This window comes from Opisthorchis viverrini (assembly GCF_000715545.1).
Source record: "Opisthorchis viverrini unplaced genomic scaffold opera_v5_174, whole genome shotgun sequence".
Taxonomy (NCBI): domain Eukaryota; kingdom Metazoa; phylum Platyhelminthes; class Trematoda; order Opisthorchiida; family Opisthorchiidae; genus Opisthorchis; species Opisthorchis viverrini.
Window position 1 is genome coordinate 926,375 of NW_008751832.1, and position 19,793 is coordinate 946,167.

General features: G+C 44.1%; 2 protein-coding genes across 2 annotated transcripts in view; one reads left to right on the top strand and one right to left on the bottom strand.

Annotated features, from left to right (window-relative positions):
- T265_07562 (hypothetical protein) overlaps positions 1-3,236 on the bottom strand; it is a gene marked incomplete at both ends in the record, with an annotated part of 41,504 nt that extends 38,268 nt beyond the window's left edge. Inside the window, one exon of the mRNA XM_009173112.1 lies at positions 2,973-3,236. Coding sequence (XP_009171376.1) covers positions 2,973-3,236 — 264 coding nt within the window. The remainder of the gene's footprint in view (positions 1-2,972) is intronic.
- The window catches only part of T265_14322 (hypothetical protein), a gene marked incomplete at both ends in the record, with an annotated part of 35,135 nt that continues 17,050 nt past the window's right edge, over positions 1,709-19,793 (top strand). The window contains 5 exons of the mRNA XM_009173118.1: positions 1,709-2,060; positions 2,763-2,830; positions 3,386-3,737; positions 7,659-7,731; positions 8,069-8,297. Of these exons, the coding sequence (XP_009171382.1) occupies positions 1,710-2,060; positions 2,763-2,830; positions 3,386-3,737; positions 7,659-7,731; positions 8,069-8,297 (1,073 nt within the window). The remainder of the gene's footprint in view (positions 2,061-2,762; positions 2,831-3,385; positions 3,738-7,658; positions 7,732-8,068; positions 8,298-19,793) is intronic.

The following is a 19,793-nucleotide window of genomic DNA, read 5'->3' on the forward strand; positions in this document are numbered from 1 at the left end:
CGGGGACTGCGCCTACCTGATGAGCTCCAAGAAGGGCGAAACCGGTCGTGGGCTGTCGATGGATTTTCAGCAACCTTATGAGCAGTACATTACAAATATACATGTATCGCGATACTTCAACTATCTTAGCCACTGAAACATGAGGCGGCCTAGTGCAGCACATTCAGTTGCCTGAGAACAGCATAAACGAGGGATTCAGCTGGTTTCCAGATGAGTCTCTCGAAAGAACCAAATTAGTTTGCAGATGAGTGTATATTCGCTTACTTGTGTCAAGTTACTCATTAATGCGCAATATATTCAAGGTGTAACACAGAACTATGGAATGATTAAAGAGCATACGCAATATTCTGGGTCTAATTAGGGGTGGGAGTGATGGGGTGATGAGCATCACTAGAATTATCATGAAACAAACCTGATATTGCTGCACCCCAAACAAATACATTTTGGAGCTCCGCCAGACCAGTCCCCCCTCTCTCTCCTAAAATGGTAGGATCGATCCTGTAGTTTCTTCCACCGTGTCCTTGTTTCGAAGGGCTTATTTTCATAGAATTGATGGGAAACAAAGTTTTTTTACAATCCTCCTCTTCTTGTATGTAGGTTCTTTTGAAAAATATCGTTAACGCTAGCCGGTGCGTGGCTAACCTTGAATACTGCACTTTGCATAACTCCAGTTGAAACACATGAGTTCTGGAGTGCCTGCTATGCAGTTGTTGGCCCGTAGCATTTCCACAGCCACTAAGCTTGATAACTGGCAGATCTTGCTGACTTCGGGTTGGACTGGTGTTTCACGGGACACGGGTATTGTTTATTTCAGAACTCTTTTCCTTTGTAGGAGTGGCCTTTCAATTTGGTGTGGTCTCCGGGGCGTTTTGACAGCATGGATTGGGGAGAGTCCATCGGTCCAACAAGAAACATGTGTAGATTCATATTTTTTGTAAATTACATAGCCAGTACACCATTCTGACCATATTAGTGCCTGGTAGAGAAAGTATGTCTAAGTTATACCCTGATCCAATGTGTTTTGTCACTCATGAATTAAATTCTAAGTGATCAGCAAACTGTTATTTGGTAAAAGTCGACATCAGTCGAAGCCAGCTAATCTCGGAGTACTTTGCATTGAGTTTGCAGTCAGAGATGGCAAACCAGAATTCCGGTGAGCTAATCCACTGAGCAACATCAGGTTCTCCGATCTCACCTGTATAGTTTACATATTCGCATGAGGCGTACAGCTCCGCGAATGAGATCCGACACTCTAGTAGTTGGCACTTCAAGGCCGTCCTTCAGCAACAACTCACATGTTCTCGAAGGGGACTGCTCTGTTCACCATGTTTCACAAGTGTAGGAATGCAAAAACGCCCCCAATCTGTTCTCTTGGGTGGATTTCCGGTTTTTGACCCCGAGCGTACTTCTACGAACCATCGTAAAGTGTTGTTCCCCTTGGGTGTGATTTCATAACCTTTGTGATGATAACGACCCAAGTTTGTTGTTTCGTCCGGTATTATCGTGAGAATTCCATGAACCAAGCAGCTACTGGAACCGCTGACGCCCTGGGGAACCATCCAGTCAAAGGCTTCGTGAAATTCACCATAAAAATGGGTACCTTAGGTTGGGCATATTCCAGTGGTATGCGAATTATCGTGTGCTTTGCAACAATAAATTCCTATATCGTGTTCCTCTGAAGTTGATACATATCTCTCTCTCCACTCAGGGTCGAAATACGCGGTGCTGCCACTATTTTGGACGTAACGTTCGTCGCGCGTTCATTGGCTGATGAGGAGGATACATGGGCGCACACAATCAATCAACTGACCGCTGAACTCCGCCAGTGTCACCGACAAGCAGAAAGCCTCAGTGGTCGGTTGACTCGTACCAGCAAGCAACGCCTGGTTCTTGATACGTTTGCCGACAATCTCATACGAAAGGACGAAGAGAACGCCACGGGAGGCAGTGTAACAGCACCAAGCCCTTTAACCAATCACGTAGGCGGAACTGCTCCAGCCCCTCCGATCCACGGATCTACCTCACCCCTTCTTGCTGGGGAACACAAGGGATCCTTAGAAGTAAGACTTTGCATCATTTATTGATTTTTATCCATGATTTTCACCCGTAATCAATAACTGGAGTCTGTGTGCTCTACGGTTTCAATCTCACTACAGGAAGCTAGCTCAGATATCTAGTCCTTAATCGATCCAACTTTCGTGAGCGAATATGGTTTGTGAAATCGGTCACGAGCTGGTTGTGACGTCCTCGTTCACGTACGGTTTAAATACGATAGTTTTGGCCCATTACAGTTATTGTGTAGAGAAAACTAACCATGTTGGAGTGTACTCTCGAAGTTGTTTGGTTATGACAGCTGTCAATGATTGGAAATTGGAAACAGTAAAATTTGGAACTTTTATTTACCCGTTGGGCTTATGAGACAAAGTGAGATTCACAATTTTTTGATAACGCTCCACTAGCTCATGGTGACATAACAGTCAGTAGGGAAGAATTGAGACTACCAAGGTTTTCTCTGCAGCTATGCAAGGGTATTGAGTGTTTTTCGTACTCACGTACGAGCTGCAAGATGTTAGCCACGGGAACTGGTTTGCCTATCAATGGCAGAATATGCCCTGCGAGGTAACTCAGTGGTTGAGGGGTGAAGCTCCAGTGCCTGGTAGAGAAAGTATGTCTAAGTTATACCCTGATCCAATGTGTTTTGTCACTCATGAATTAAATTCTAAGTGATCAGCAAACTGTTATTTGGTAAAAGTCGACATCAGTCGAAGCCAGCTAATCTCGGAGTACTTTGCATTGAGTTTGCAGTCAGAGATGGCAAACCAGAATTCCGGTGAGCTAATCCACTGAGCAACATCAGGTTCTCCGATCTCACCTGTATAGTTTACATATTCGCATGAGGCGTACAGCTCCGCGAATGAGATCCGACACTCTAGTAGTTGGCACTTCAAGGCCGTCCTTCAGCAACAACTCACATGTTCTCGAAGGGGACTGCTCTGTTCACCATGTTTCACAAGTGTAGGAATGCAAAAACGCCCCCAATCTGTTCTCTTGGGTGGATTTCCGGTTTTTGACCCCGAGCGTACTTCTACGAACCATCGTAAAGTGTTGTTCCCCTTGGGTGTGATTTCATAACCTTTGTGATGATAACGACCCAAGTTTGTTGTTTCGTCCGGTATTATCGTGAGAATTCCATGAACCAAGCAGCTACTGGAACCGCTGACGCCCTGGGGAACCATCCAGTCAAAGGCTTCGTGAAATTCACCATAAAAATGGGTACCTTAGGTTGGGCATATTCCAGTGGTATGCGAATTATCGTGTGCTTTGCAACAATAAATTCCTATATCGTGTTCCTCTGAAGTTGATACATATCTCTCTCTCCACTCAGGGTCGAAATACGCGGTGCTGCCACTATTTTGGACGTAACGTTCGTCGCGCGTTCATTGGCTGATGAGGAGGATACATGGGCGCACACAATCAATCAACTGACCGCTGAACTCCGCCAGTGTCACCGACAAGCAGAAAGCCTCAGTGGTCGGTTGACTCGTACCAGCAAGCAACGCCTGGTTCTTGATACGTTTGCCGACAATCTCATACGAAAGGACGAAGAGAACGCCACGGGAGGCAGTGTAACAGCACCAAGCCCTTTAACCAATCACGTAGGCGGAACTGCTCCAGCCCCTCCGATCCACGGATCTACCTCACCCCTTCTTGCTGGGGAACACAAGGGATCCTTAGAAGTAAGACTTTGCATCATTTATTGATTTTTATCCATGATTTTCACCCGTAATCAATAACTGGAGTCTGTGTGCTCTACGGTTTCAATCTCACTACAGGAAGCTAGCTCAGATATCTAGTCCTTAATCGATCCAACTTTCGTGAGCGAATATGGTTTGTGAAATCGGTCACGAGCTGGTTGTGACGTCCTCGTTCACGTACGGTTTAAATACGATAGTTTTGGCCCATTACAGTTATTGTGTAGAGAAAACTAACCATGTTGGAGTGTACTCTCGAAGTTGTTTGGTTATGACAGCTGTCAATGATTGGAAATTGGAAACAGTAAAATTTGGAACTTTTATTTACCCGTTGGGCTTATGAGACAAAGTGAGATTCACAATTTTTTGATAACGCTCCACTAGCTCATGGTGACATAACAGTCAGTAGGGAGAATTGAGACTAACCAAGGTTTTCTCTGCAGCTATGCAAGGGTATTGAGTGTTTTTCGTACTCACGTACGAGCTGCAAGATGTTAGCCACGGGAACTGGTTTGCCTATCAATGGCAGAATATGCCCTGCGAGGTAACTCAGTGGTTGAGGGGTGAAGCTCCGTGGTTCGGACCTGACCTCTGCATCTCGACTGCCCCTAGCAGTAGCTCAGCCCTCAGTCTCGCTTATGATAGCATGACAGCTAGGCACCGAAAAGGTGTTATCTCGCTGAAAAACCGCAACCAAGGCAACAGTCTGGGAATCGGTCTTTTTCGTTGGACTTTCAGCAAGTCTTGGTCGTTGTACATTCTTGGTAAGGAAACCCTCCTGGTTACTCGTCTCCCATATGACTTGATCTGCTAGCTAAACCCCCAGTGTTATTTTGTGATGAAATCAGATAGATACACTAGAAGTGTTCGGACGTGTCACTTACGACACGTCCGTTATGTCTAGATAGTGTGTCGCAAATAGGATCTAACACGCATGGATTTGACGTATGAAGCACTCTACAATTATGGACGGTTGATTATGCCGTTGGGATTTTGCCCTTCTGTCAAACTTGGCTAGTCCCGGTAGGGCTGGATGATCTAGACGGAGCAGAGTGGTTCGTTGGTTTATGTGATTTTCCGAACCATCAATTTATCTATTTTAGACTATGGACTTCTTTTATGTGCCCCTGAGATGGCAGTATTAGACAGGGCAATGTGGTTTGCGCCACTAGTGCCTGTCTTACTGAAAACCCTGTCGCGCGTGTATGATGGAGCTAACCATGGTTCGCCTTCCGTTCGTCGGTTGAAGCGTGATGTTTACAGGCTTCAGTCCACCGGGACTACAATTTGGTTCGTTACTGATCAATCTCAGAACCAAGAGGTAACCTTACCGCACGTGTTGAGTGACTTCTAGAAACAGAAATTGAAAATTTCAGGTAGACTCAATCGGAACATTCTTAACACGGCAACAGAACGTCCCACAGTTGCTCTCTACACATGGCAGGCTTTATCAAACAGCAGAACTCGGCCACGGTGGAGGCAAAGTGCTCCACTGGGTGTTTACTGCTGACAGTTTGTCTCAATATGGAGTTTACTACTACGGAATAAAAGGTGTAGATGAAAAGTTCAGTCTTCCTCGAGATTGGCGCATGCTGTCAAATAGTTGGATGATCGTTCTGTGAATTTGGGAATAGGAACAATAGCACGATCATTTTGATGGTAACAATCAACTGACGTTGAACATGGGCAAGCTAAAATTGGATAGATTTCTTAGTCTGAATAGGGTGAACCCCTTGAGTACGTATGTCACAGCAGACTAGTCTATATGGTTACTCCTATCTCACTCAAAAAGCTTGCCCATTGCTGAGGTTGCTTCCTCAGTGTTTCCCGCCTAGCTGGGTTCGTGGCTTGCAAAGCGACATCGTTGGCTCATTTCACTTTGGCTGTACATGTGTTGTTTCCCCTTTATCTCCTGAAAGCGTTATCCGTAGTGGAAAAACGTCGAGGATAGGAGGCAGTCTTGCCGTACTTCGGTGTGTGGATAAAGGCCTCAAGTCTCCTTCATGTGCTCGGACTCGAGCTTTTGTTCAGTAGGTCCGACAAGACTAGATGCAGCTATGTCATGGGGTATTGCAACCAACTAATTGGAAGGCTACGCGGTAGTTTACTAGTTGTGTGAACTTCAGGCGAAGTCTGACACAATGTGCGCTCGAGTTGTGGTCATTTTTGACTTGCAGTTTTGGGTGGAAACTGCTGGTCAGGTAAACGTTTTATTGCTAACCCTATGTTCTAATCAGAAGCCTTGGCTGGATTTAATTGCGGTCAGCAGTGTACACCATCATTAATATGCCATCAACTATTCGAGAGTAGGTTTAACTTTGCCCGAGCCGGCGTATTTGGTTTGACCCTCTTCTTTTGCTGGCATCAGCCCCGTCGTAAGACCGATCGTTTTCAAAAGAAAATGTTTCACGTGAGTGGACAAGTTGTTTAGTCTGGTTGGCTCTCTTCATCACGTGAAAGTATGTTTCCTTTAGTGTTTAGTGGGGAGTTTGAAAACGCACAACCATCTTGGAGCTGAAAATTGATTAGTCATACACCATCTTCGCAACGCACAGCGAAACCGAATTAACTATTCCGATGGACAAGTAGAAGCACCTCCGTTCCCAGCTGTTACTAGGATAACGTATATGGGAAGGCGGTTGACAGCATTTTTTAGCTGCTCACTAGATGTTCTTTTGAGTCGTACATCGACAAAGTTTGAGCATATATGAAGTTCACTTTGGTGCAGAAGTAGTGTCCTCCGAAGCGAACGAAGATGCTCATTGATGGTGTGTAGGGGTTCTTATTGGCCTCTTGGTCCGAGCTAAATGCGGTTTCAGACTGAACAGAGCTGTACTCCGATTCATTGTAGTAAGCCAGTAAGAGGATTTTATGACATGGGCGTTGATGCTCTTAGATCTAAGGATAAGTACGCGGACATCGAAGACAACGAAGTATTTGTGAACAGTCTGTATGGTAATAGACTGGCCGATAACGTATTGAGAGTTTTTACATCCCAGCAACTATTGCTTTACGCTATTTGCAGGTCCAGCTTACAGACTGAACATCTCAAGCACTGAAACTACTGCCTACCTTGGACATTTTAGCAACAGGAGAACGGTTGTTGTGAGACTTGTTCGCATTCAAGGGGTTCGATGCGAATGATACTTTAAACATGATGGGTTGATCAGGCCTCCGATGAACCAGTCCGATAACGGTGTCGTGGTATCAAAACTGGCTGCGCGCATCCGATGACGCCGACTCAAATGGCTTGAGCATATACTCCAAAAATTGGACGATGGTCTTGTGATTAAGGTTCCAAACTCAAGCCCATATTTGAGTTGTCTTCGTCGAGGGATGCAGACCGTCTTTGTCCCTGGTCTATCTACGATATCCGAAATCTAAAATAAGTCGTGAGAATCCATTTTGCACACACTAACGTGGATTATGGGCAGTGTGTGATTTTTCCGTTGCCGGCTTACCCCCCAACAGGAATCGGCCTCCAAAAAGTAAGCGAAAGTAGAGTGAAAAACCGTGCAACCCTGCATGGTTGCGATCGTACCTGGAGGTAAGCCCACGGAAGGATGGACACCTAGGGTGCACCAGAAAGTCTCATGACAAGTAGGACGCTATTTTTAGACAACTGTTAAGATTGCGGTATGACGATATCCGTTCACAGCTTCCTCATAGAGACGCACCATCATACAAAATATGAAGAGAAAATTTGTCTTTCGGATATCGAATTCTTCATCGTGAGCAATTGTGGCTACGACCCATAGGTCTGGGGGATGTTTAACGCTGTGGTTGAGGATGATACATCTGACTCTGAGAAATCCGGGATGAGTGACTTTTTCAACACCGATCGACAAACATCACCATCAGCGCAACAAGAAGTGCTGCGCATTTAAATGGTTCATTTTCTCCCAGAAAAATACGAAAAAGATCGTCATATCGTCCTGTATGAATTCCACCGCCCTGAGTCTTGTGGTTCTTTTCAAAGGTAAACTTTCAACATGATTTTGCCAGAACTAAAACGAGTACGTGGTCCATAAACCCAATGTGACTATATTACTTGTTCTTTGCAAAGATATACTTTATCCAAAAACTATGCGTGATACTGATTAACTTTTGTACTGTTTCGATGGTTATCTCCACTGGATCGTGACGAAAAAATATACTGAAAACTGTCTCACTGTGGGTTTTCTTTTTCTAACTTTCACTGGGTTTTCCGCTCACACCAGTGGTAATCGCCTGAAGAAACTTTCGTCAACTTGCCTTGCCCCTGATTTCATATTCTACACGTGACGAGGTCGGTGTTTCATAAGACATAGTTCTAGGCTATTTTGTCCGTCTTTGTGGTTCCATCTCCCAGGTCATCAATCCTTACGACCCTCGAAGCATGGATACACTACACCGATTCCTTGGTATGTACGAAGAACAGGCTGAACGGTTGGACGCCACCTTAATGGACACAAGTGAAGAGATGGATCAAGTGCAAGCACGAATTGAAGCAATTGAGAAGGAAATTCATGAAATCGAGCTCAAACAGGACGAACACTTGGCGCGGTTAGTTTTGGTCACATTCTGATTCATATAAACCATGTACTTCTGAAGTTAATGCAACTATACTCCGAGATACATACATGCAAATTGATGGACGACAACGTTCGGTGAAGAATCCAGACGAGGTTTTTCAACTTGTTATGCAGAATGTCGTTTAAACTATTTCGGTCAGATTTAATTTCGGTCGAATTTGATCAGTTTCGGTAGGTTAAAGGGTGAGACCTGTCATTGATTTTTTTTGTAGATTTAACGCACTTTTCTAGTTTGCCAGTTGAGGGTTTATCTAAATTGGGTAAGTGTCCTAGCTGAGACGCGAAAACAACTGTGCCCAGTGCGAATTTTAGGATGAGCTCGAATCTCATTAAAATCTTCCGGGTTTTATTCCAGTTATCCTCGTGAGGCATTTCGAACTGCCTATTGTATTTCGTCGTTTGAAATGGAGCTTTTTGAAAGTTTATTGAATGGCGGAACCTTCTTTATTTACGTTGGTGAAGAACTAGTGGAAGAAGTCGCTGTCCTGTAGTTTCTGGTTTGTTTTGAATCATGGTGGAACCAGCATAAATGAGCGACCTGGGCTCTCATCAAGGCTGACTGGTGGTCATATGAAGAAATACGATGGATTTGATGGACGATACCACGACCACAGAGATGTCATTTCCGCTCAATGTTTTGCTCGTCTATTCTGAACAACGTGAAATGGGCCACATGATCCCGTTGCGACAACATAATTTAAAACGGGGATTTCCGGTGTGGCGGTGGGTGATGAAGAGAAGACTGGAAAAAACGAAGGCGTTTGTATGACAGCGAAACCTTTTCTTTCACCTTTTGGGGCCACGCATTCAAAACTACTTGGGACATTCATCCCACAAGAGCAAAAAGTGTTTCAATGAGACTGGCGCTACTAACGGAACTTTATGAAAGCTGGAACATGCGAAATGAGAATGCAGATTTCTTTTTACATACTTTATTGCTGTTAAGCAATGTACCTTTTACAGTGATTTGCAACTCAAGTTGGTGTTACCTAAGGACTCAAATGAATTCCAGCTGAATCTGTCGGTTGTGGTATTCTTTGACGTCGTTGTCGGCGGACTAGTAGGCGTTTAGCCTGTCAAGACGGAAACTGTTGAACTGTTTCAAGGCCTTCTTGGGATGGGTGAGCCAGAGTGTCCAAATGCAGGCTCACACTGTCACCTGATGGGCTGCTCTGGGAGGCGGCATTGGGTTTAGTAAAAAAAATGCATTTTTTTACAATTTCATTTTTGTTCAAGGTCGTTTGTTCGACGATGACATCATAACTTGGGTTGATCTATCCCGGAATTGAAAATGAACTCATCGGAATAATTGTGTCAGGAAGAGCACCGTCCAAACGAAAGTAATATGAACGTGAATCCAGCAATCACCCACAACTAACGAGTAGTACTGAGTAGAGTAGCACTGTGTCTGGAAATAAAATTTCACTTGACCTCTCCTGATCTGCTTCTCACAGAACCAATCGACAACGGGTCACGTGGTTTGCAAATACGCTGTAGAGTGATGAGTGCAATATGTCGGTTACCCGTAGTTATGAAATAGGGTTCTGAACGGGTGTGGCTTCGATTGGTTGGAGGCGCACTGCCGCTAACTTCCGACAACAATGTGACAACTGTGCGACGCCTTTCGGCATAGACGCACTCCTATTCGGAGAGTAGAATCCATAGTTGTAACAGAATAAGCAGATATTCGATGGCGAATTATGTCCAAAATAACCTTTTGTATTCTTTCACGGTAAGTGTGGGAGAATATAATCGGGATCTCCGGTGGATTTGGGAAGTGCGAAGATTAGGTCCGTTGGCATACTTAGGAAGGAAGTTCATAGTAAATACTCTCGGCAGGATAATAACAACTGCTTTAACCCGGTTTTGTTTTTTCTGCTGGTCCTGTGAATTCGGTTACTTAGGTGAATTGGAATTTCTGGTGTGTATGCGGGAGTATGAAGGCTTTGGATAAGAAAATCGATATGAGTTTGCTCCGGTTTTTAGACGACTTCAATCTCATCCTTTGGAACAAGGTTGGCCTTCCCTGTGCACATCTCTCCGTTCGTCCGTTTATTCGTCGCTTCCTCTCTCACACTACAATCAGACTCCGGTTGATTGTTCTCTCCCCCGTGAGCATTTTAGCTTCTTCGATGACTAGCGAAGAAAAACGGAAAAATTGCTTGTAGGTCGGATGATTTGCCAAAATGGAGAAAAATTGGCCGTGTAATATGGTTAAAGTGAGCTGAAATTGGTACAGAGATGTAAGTGACAATGATTAATAGGCTAGCTGATTCGGCAGACGCTAGTTTACCTCCCCTCTCCTCTGCCATGATAGTGGCGTTTTTTTCTGGTGTACTCTGTGGGTAAAATTCTCATTCTACAGTAAGGAACTGGATAAGTCGCACGTATTAAGTTCACTTAGTAACCGAATGTAGTGGCATGTGAGCAGACCGTCCCCAAGAGACGATAATTCTTTCCCTCGAAGTCTGCACATGACCAAAATGAGCGGAAATTTTTCCAATTTACTATGCTATCTTGGGTGGATTGGTACCTGGAGAAAGTCTCAACAATGCTATCTCCGCTTTTTAAACGAAACTGCGGGAATTTTCGTTTCGTTCGGGCGGTGCGCAACAAACTCTGTGGGCTTTGAATCAATAGGAAGATGTTTGGAATCGATTAAGTAGTTATCGTTTAAGAGAGGTTTGGTAAACAATCGGTGGACTTATTGCTGGGCGACACTTCGCCTTTGACACAAAGGCTTCGTCAGGCCAAGTGAGTAAGTAAGCAGGTTGATCAGGTTTTTAGGTAGTCGGTGAACCAATCCGTGAGATTTCTAATGACTAGCCGACATGATCAGTTCTGGGTGTCGGTCTGAAGTCCTTGTTTGTTAGTTAGTGGGGAGGAATAACATTTACGATAGATTGGTTAGGGGGGGATTGTCTGCGTGATGAAACCGGATTTTCAGCCCTGCTTTCAGTCTAGGACACCTTAATGGAGAATCCTTTTAAGGGTCGTTCACAGATTTTGTTCGCCTGTGTTCGTCGAAGGGAGTTAATTGGATCTTACTCTGCTAGGATTTTGTACTTTTATACCCACACCATTCTGCAGATCACAGCACATCGCCTCGTGTCATCTCGGCAGATCTAAAACCGCTCTCCACACGCTTGCCGGTTCTAAGCCCTCTACTCTACTCACCGTGCGGGTCTACTACAGTGGACTGTGTTAGTGCTAGCTCAAGAACGGCTAAGGTTTAGGTATATATTGCCTATCGATGAATGTTTCTTCTGCATAGTCATCAGTTATATTATGGACCCTGTTTATTACCACGCTTTTCACTTGGAATTTAATCCGTCACCATTGAGAAACTGAAAACTCGACCGAACGAGTTCTTCATAAAGGAAACTACTCACAAGGTTGCTGAAAACTCTTCGACAGCCCACAACCGGTTTCGCCCTTCTTGGGGCTCATCCCCTAGAAGTCTGCACATGACCAAAATGAGCGGAAATTTTTCCAATTTACTATGCTATCTTGGGTGGATTGGTACCTGGAGAAAGTCTCAACAATGCTATCTCCGCTTTTTAAACGAAACTGCGGGAATTTTCGTTTCGTTCGGGCGGTGCGCAACAAACTCTGTGGGCTTTGAATCAATAGGAAGATGTTTGGAATCGATTAAGTAGTTATCGTTTAAGAGAGGTTTGGTAAACAATCGGTGGACTTATTGCTGGGCGACACTTCGCCTTTGACACAAAGGCTTCGTCAGGCCAAGTGAGTAAGTAAGCAGGTTGATCAGGTTTTTAGGTAGTCGGTGAACCAATCCGTGAGATTTCTAATGACTAGCCGACATGATCAGTTCTGGGTGTCGGTCTGAAGTCCTTGTTTGTTAGTTAGTGGGGAGGAATAACATTTACGATAGATTGGTTAGGGGGGGATTGTCTGCGTGATGAAACCGGATTTTCAGCCCTGCTTTCAGTCTAGGACACCTTAATGGAGAATCCTTTTAAGGGTCGTTCACAGATTTTGTTCGCCTGTGTTCGTCGAAGGGAGTTAATTGGATCTTACTCTGCTAGGATTTTGTACTTTTATACCCACACCATTCTGCAGATCACAGCACATCGCCTCGTGTCATCTCGGCAGATCTAAAACCGCTCTCCACACGCTTGCCGGTTCTAAGCCCTCTACTCTACTCACCGTGCGGGTCTACTACAGTGGACTGTGTTAGTGCTAGCTCAAGAACGGCTAAGGTTTAGGTATATATTGCCTATCGATGAATGTTTCTTCTGCATAGTCATCAGTTATATTATGGACCCTGTTTATTACCACGCTTTTCACTTGGAATTTAATCCGTCACCATTGAGAAACTGAAAACTCGACCGAACGAGTTCTTCATAAAGGAAACTACTCACAAGGTTGCTGAAAACTCTTCGACAGCCCACAACCGGTTTCGCCCTTCTTGGGGCTCATCAGGTAGGCGCAGTCCCCGAGTTTCCGTCAATCTTATGATCTACTTGAAACCAAATCGCACTGTTTTCGAGAAGTACACTCATTTGCAAATCAGTTTGGTTTTCACGGGCGACTCAGTTGAATCTCTCGTTTATGATTTCCTCCAGCTGAATGTGCTGCACACAGGCCGCCTCATGATACTGCGATATCTCGAATATCGTGCTAACTGAATCATGAGGCGGCCTGTGTGCAACACATTCAGCTGGAGGACATCATAAACAAGAGATTCAATTGAGTCTCCCCTGAAAACCAAATTGATTTGCAAATGAGTGTATTTCTCGAGTTCTTACTTCGTTTTTGGGACCGATCAATCATTGGATGTAAGGGGGTCGAACATGTGACTGCCCGGTTATCTGTCTCATGCTGTTGGTCGCTAGTTGAATTCCGACTTATTTCCAAAACCGTGGCCTGATAATTGTCAGGTCCTCCGAGAAGAGGATTTGTACTATTCTGACTATGTATCGGCAACTGGATAGTCGGAATCTGGAAGCAGCTGAATGATACCTAGTTTCACATTGAATTCCGATTGTCCAACTGTGTAAATTGGTTGGTTGGCGTAGTACTGTGAGAAAAGGTCCAAAAGGCTGAGAGGAGTCACAAACCCATCTGATCATTTAAAAACGGGAGAAGAAAGCCCTCTTGTGGCTGAATTTTCAGGGCTGCGACCGCATAGTCTCAGTGAGATCGGATAAATTCACGAAACTCAGGGAACCCTCCTCCATTGTCATACATATCAAAGGACTATCCACTTTCCATAGCAGGTTACCTTACCGTCCTGCAGTACTTCAACAGACTAGAAGTGATTTAGGAGATCACTCTTGCGGAACTTTCAACACTGCCAACAAAGCTATTCTGTGGCGTTGAATCTTTTAAAGCTTCTAGATAAATTTCAGTATGTAGGTTGTTTGAATACAAGCCTCATCAGGCTTTAGTGCCGCTAAGCATTTCAGAGAATAAGACACGAATATGCGTGATGATAGCTCTCAGAAGCAGATGGATTTCCGCTGAACTCTTGCCAACTAATGGCTACACACATTCCATGCCTCACTGCGAACAAATGGAGATTAAATGAATATCACCAGCCGGTTGAGGAAAGTGTCCTCTATTAAAGGAAACTTTGGCCTGATGGGGCTACAGATTATATCTTGTGTTCGGATCTGGGAGACAGGTAGCAGAGAGAGAGAGAGAGAGAGGGAGGAAATGAGTGAAGTTCTTCCGCACCTTTTCAAACCTATTATTCAACCAATGGTGATTTTTTGCGTTAGTGTTTTTCCCCAAGGAACTCCAACAGAAAGCGCATTTCGGGAGAAATAATGAAGAGTAAGCTGTTGAGTCGGTCCGATTCATGCAAAACACCATATATTGTAAAGAATAAATCTACCGATTGTACACTCGAGCTTAGGAAGTTGGTCCTGTTGCTTGCAGAGTAGTTTTGGAATAAAAAAAACCCAAAATGCAACCCTCTGTTTCATTACTTTTTCTTCTCGGTTCCTGCTTTTCTTTGATTCACAAGCCATTTGATTAGTGTCGTTCGCGCGCAAATAATTGACAGCTTGCAAATACTCAAAGAATTAGTAGCAAGGACTTCAAAGAAAAGAAACTGAACGCTGGTCACATGTGGGATAAAACTGGGGTAAATTGGTTACACAATTCTGATCGAATATCTCATAATGGGACAAGAGCTTACACAAAATGGGGAAGTAGAATGGTGTATCAACGGTTCACGTGATCATCATTCCGATTGTGTCCCGCTCGTGATGCATTTTCATTATCTGTTGTGCTTGTACCCGAGACAGGACTTGTCTGTAAAGTACAGTCCACCTGTTGTTTGTTTGGCGGCCAAAACGGTACAAACTAGCTAAAGCCAGCAGTTACTTGTTCGGGTTGGATTTTGTGACATTCACAAAAGCACTTTTAATTCCACCATCAGGACTTCTGGATGATTTTGATTCACTGATTCTGTTGTCTTTAGGTGGATATTCCTACCCGATCTTGTGTAGTGGTCCCCTAGGAGGTAAGATAGTGGAATATTTGTAGACAAAGTATTAAAATGATGGCTGTGCCGAAGTCTCAAAGGCACTGCAGTGGATTTAAGTGGGCTTGCATGAAGTCATGAAATTTCATTCATTTGGAAGTTCCCGGCCAAACTCGGCTCAGCTAGATTGAACACCGTAGGCTGTATAATGTCAAAACCGTGAAGTGGAACAAGATATTATAATCAAACTTTTTGGTTGCCGTGGGCAACCCTTTTTCGAGGAATCCTACGATTAAATGGTACAGACCTTCGGAAAAGGTTGCCCCGGCAACCGAAACATTGAATTATGACGTGTTTTGACTCTAAAAGTTTCCACATTCCATCAAGAAAGTCTGTTCGGTGGACATCTGAATTGTTCTAATAGCATTCCTGTTTACGAAGTGCTTGGGGCCTATTGGCCGGCGTCAATCTCTCTTGAAGATGACCGCATATCTGGAAGTTAGTTTCACCTGTCAGAGCTTAACTCATGGTGTTTTTTGTTGGAGCACATCGTTTTACTGTACACTGCTTCCTCATAGGGTGACTATCTCAACTAGTCGCTCTAGGGAGACTAGTCCCCATGATGGGGAACAGTAATTCTACTTGTGCTTCAATGGTACGTTTATAATGAACAGGCCCAGAGTTCAAACACCCAATAATAACTGCCTCACCAAAGGTTGGTTTCAATCAATTGGTCACGAGGAAATTTCTCTTTTGAGAGCGCCAGCAAATCACACTGAGTTCGGGCAGTACTTTATGTACGGGTGTTGTTTGGCTTTGAACGCCATGCTAATCCTGTTATTTTCAAGCTTGCTGTCCTTATGTTTTACTGGACATGAAATAATCGCAATACGTTGGACTAATTTGGTCTCTCAGCAGCATGACTTCATTTTTCTGCCTCGTCGGACCCCATTAGTTGAACCTGACATCAGACGACATTAGACCACGGGCACAGTCGTGGTCGGATCCCAAGTAACTTCTGCATTTAACAGTACTTTAATTAGGAATGGCCCTATGACCTTGGTGAAGGAGTATCACGCGATGGACAACCAAACCGAATTAACGACGGCTTGTCGCCCCTACCCAGTCGTTCAGTGACACCAGCGCGTCGAGCCTGACATTTGGGCGAGTCGAGCGGGCGTTAAGCGTAAACAGGGTCTGCTGGGTTTCCGAAATATGGGAGCAGAAATATTGTTCAGAAGGGTTCTGGTGCGGCGTAATGGGGGACCAGACAATAAATTTAGCCTTATCGGATACTCTGGGCATACATACTCTCTCTGCTTATAACCACAAACGAGTACTATCATTGGAATTGTCTCCATTACATTAAAACGATTAAATTTACTTCTAAAGTGGTTCGTCAAGTTATTCCGACGAACAGCATTTACCCTATCTAGCTTGATCAGTGTGCAGCTGTGTAACTATTGGTTCAACTTTATTGAAAAAAAGTATTCTGCGGTTCATCAGCTCATGGTAATATAAGCGTGTAATTCTTTGAAAGACAGTGTGTATAGTTCAACTCGATAGAAAGTCTTCGTGAAACAGCCGCGCCACTAAGAGTCAGTGAGTCAGCTTTTGTGAACTTTGTGAACCAGAAAGGGGAACATCGTGAATGACGAGCTTATGTTCAATTGGAACGAGTGGAGCCAATGGATTTCTGTGTTACTGTCAAGCGGAAATATGCCCAGAAGTTCAGACATGCGTTTATGTACACCATAATCATATCCGAGTTAGACGAAAAGGTATGCACTTCACTAGTGATTTGGGGTCGTGTTCAATATTGGCGGTGTATTGCCGTTCAAACCCCACAGGAGGCCCCCCTGTGATACAGTAATCGATGGACCAGAGCAAACAGTGAACAAAGAGTGACGGCATTTCAACCGGGCTCAAATGATGAGAGAATCCTCCGAAAATCCGATGAAGACAATAGCTTTACTGTAAAAATAAACTGACCAAAACGAGGAATAGCTAATCGCAAGGGGACCAACATGTTCGGATCCGGTGACTTGTTGGCGGACACTTTCAATCACCGAATCTTTAAATCTTTTGCAGAAAACTCTTTCGGCAGCAAAATTACGACTATGGTTTTGTCACAAAACCATTGGTCGATTACATTTTCCAGGACAAGATGCTAGTCCGTGCCCAAAGTATGTTTGTGTGTGCGTGCATTTTCTTGCTTTTGTAGGGCAGAATATGTTGACTGCACACTGCGGTAACTTAGCAAGCGAGAATCTATCATGCCGGAATAACAATACACCCAATAATACGGCGAAAAGGTCGATTGTTGGGACTAGTTGGTTACATGTTCAACCGAAGAGGGCAGTTTAAGGCCATTTACAGTGTCCCGTAGTCTGCAGATATCGATCCAGAGGCGTCGCTAGATCACTGCGAAAGCAGTTGCACTACAGTTACGTGAAACGGCTTTGTGGTGCCAAAAGCCATTCGTACGTTATCCACTGCAGACAACAGGGCTTTAGATCACGCTTTGTCTAATCAAGTGGGAGTACTTTTCATCAGTTGGTTGCCTATAGGGTTCCCCGTTTGTTTTAATTACCTGAGTGCTACTATCTGCCCATTTTGACCACCTTCATTATTCTGACTGCTGATTTGACTTGCTTATCTAACGGTGAGATTCCAGAAACACTTCTGTTGGTCAGTTTGTTACCCCATGAAACCAGCGAATCGGTCGATCCCCATGAATCGTCCCTATTCGAGGGAAGGACAAAATCCTCGGCGGTCCGGGCTTGAAGCCCACACATCTTTGAGCATCACTTCAGCCCCTGATCTTACATGGCGCACCTTGCAGCTGTATAAGTGTACCTCATCGCTGCTCGCACTTCTCTTGAATCTCCGTTTTTTTGCTTTTATTTCTAAACTCTTCCGGGTGATGGCTCGTAACGCTTTATTTTCCCAAAAATATTGATGATACAACTACACTACAGAAGCGGTGTCTTTGTTACCGTTTCGCACACTGGCTGCATTTGTGTAGGCTGTCGAAAGTAGCACGCACCGACTATGTACGAACCTCGCTTCAAGGTTGTTTCCAAAATTTTATGATTACAACAAATATGCTGCGCCTCTGTTTATTTGGTTGTCTTAACCTAAAGTACCCTTTGCACCTGTTGTGAATATTCGAGATTTCTAACGGTAATCTTTGTAGAAATTTATAATATGGGTCCTGTCGCTTTTGGAGCTTTTCTGAAATTTGAGACCACTTGCAAGTGTGTGCAAACTTGTTTCCAACAATGTCGTTGAATATGGATGCATTACACAGACATGTTCTTTTTTGAAAATGTGCGCTGCACCTGGCACCAGCTGAGATTAGACATTGGTAACTGATCAAGAGTGAGGTGGACCGGCGCAGTTCAACTTTAATTTTCAATTTTAAAGAGAATTAATGGAATAATCAGTAGGGGTTTTTTGAACTTATCCTAGAAATTAAAGTCCTCAGCGTTAACTTGCATTGACAGGTGAGAATACATCCTGACAATTTGTGACTTCGCTGCATACACATGAATTTCTATTTAGCTAGGCTGTGTTTAGCTGCACTTTCTACTCTGACCAGATTGTTGATGCTAGGATTAGGATAGCATCCATGCTTCTAAACAGTAAATCTTCTGTTCTGAAATGAGTGCTCTGCTTAGTCCACATCAAAAGAGGGCTACCGGACTCGAATTTCACTTTCATTATAACTCGTTAGTAGTGCGCGGTCTGTTGGGCTTTGAAACGGGTACCTCACATTCCGGACTGGCATTAAGCGTGGTCAGTTTTCGTGCATTTCTGTATGAATTCAGGTAGGGCGAGCCTAGAAACTTATGGTGCGTTATCGCCGTTTCATCTGTGAATTTCACTCGAAGGCAGATTCATCTGTAATGTGTAACAAAACAATGAAATAGAACCACTATCATTCCCTATGAATGCAGCTCATTGTTGCGTATAACGATTTCTGGGAATACGCTTTCATCCATGTCTGTGATAGTTCAGTTTGGCAGTGAAGTTGCACTAAAATGGTGCCCGTATTGGGTAGAAGAAGTAGCAACTTGATTGCTCGGCTACATTCTGTTTCAAGAAGCGGAGACTCCATGATAAGCTGACCTAGGAGCACTACTAGATGCTGAAACTTTTTCTGCCAAAAATAGAATGAGGATATTCGTTTTTACGTGTGTTATCTTGGGTCTACGTAGTTCTGTGCGGTTGAGCTACAATGTCAAGATAAACACTGAAAGACCAGCTTCTTCGTGTAGTCACCACTTTGTGTATATGTCATTCTACTTGCTCCCGCGGGACACGCTACATCGGCGGAACGACGAAAAGCGGATGCCAGATCGTGTTCCATAATTGCTAATTGGAAAAGTTATGCTGGCTATCAACAGCTTGGCGTCAGCGTCGAGAACAACGACACAGCACTCACTGTCATCCCTCATATAGGTACCAGGCTAGCACGCATAGCTAGATACAGATTGGAAAAACGCTCGCTTTAACACTAATTTGGTTTTGACAGGAGACTAAACTGAATCCAACTGAATTAATTTGTTTATAAATGGTGTGTTACGTTTAGATACGGAATGCTTTGCACAGGAAACACGGTTGCTACCACCCGTCACAGACCGGGTTTCTGTGTACAGGAAAGTTTTGTACAGTCCCTTCTTTTTTTGTTGAGATTTCGTCCTCTAAGTGAAGCCAATCTATGCTGAAAAGCCGAGAAGCACAGTGCTTCTCGGCTTTTCAGCATAGACTGGCTTCACTTACGGGACGAAATCTCCACAAAAATCCCAAATCTCCTCACACTACCAACAGTCCCTTCTGTTATTGTGGCCAACACAGGCAGATGCTTTGCGCATTCTCAGCCGATCACTGCGCTCGCCCTATGACGAAGTATGTGAACGAAATTCAGTTGGTCATTTGATCTCTGAATCGTATACCCGTGACAGCTGTTAGCCTCACCGCAATTTCAAAATCATACAGCATTAC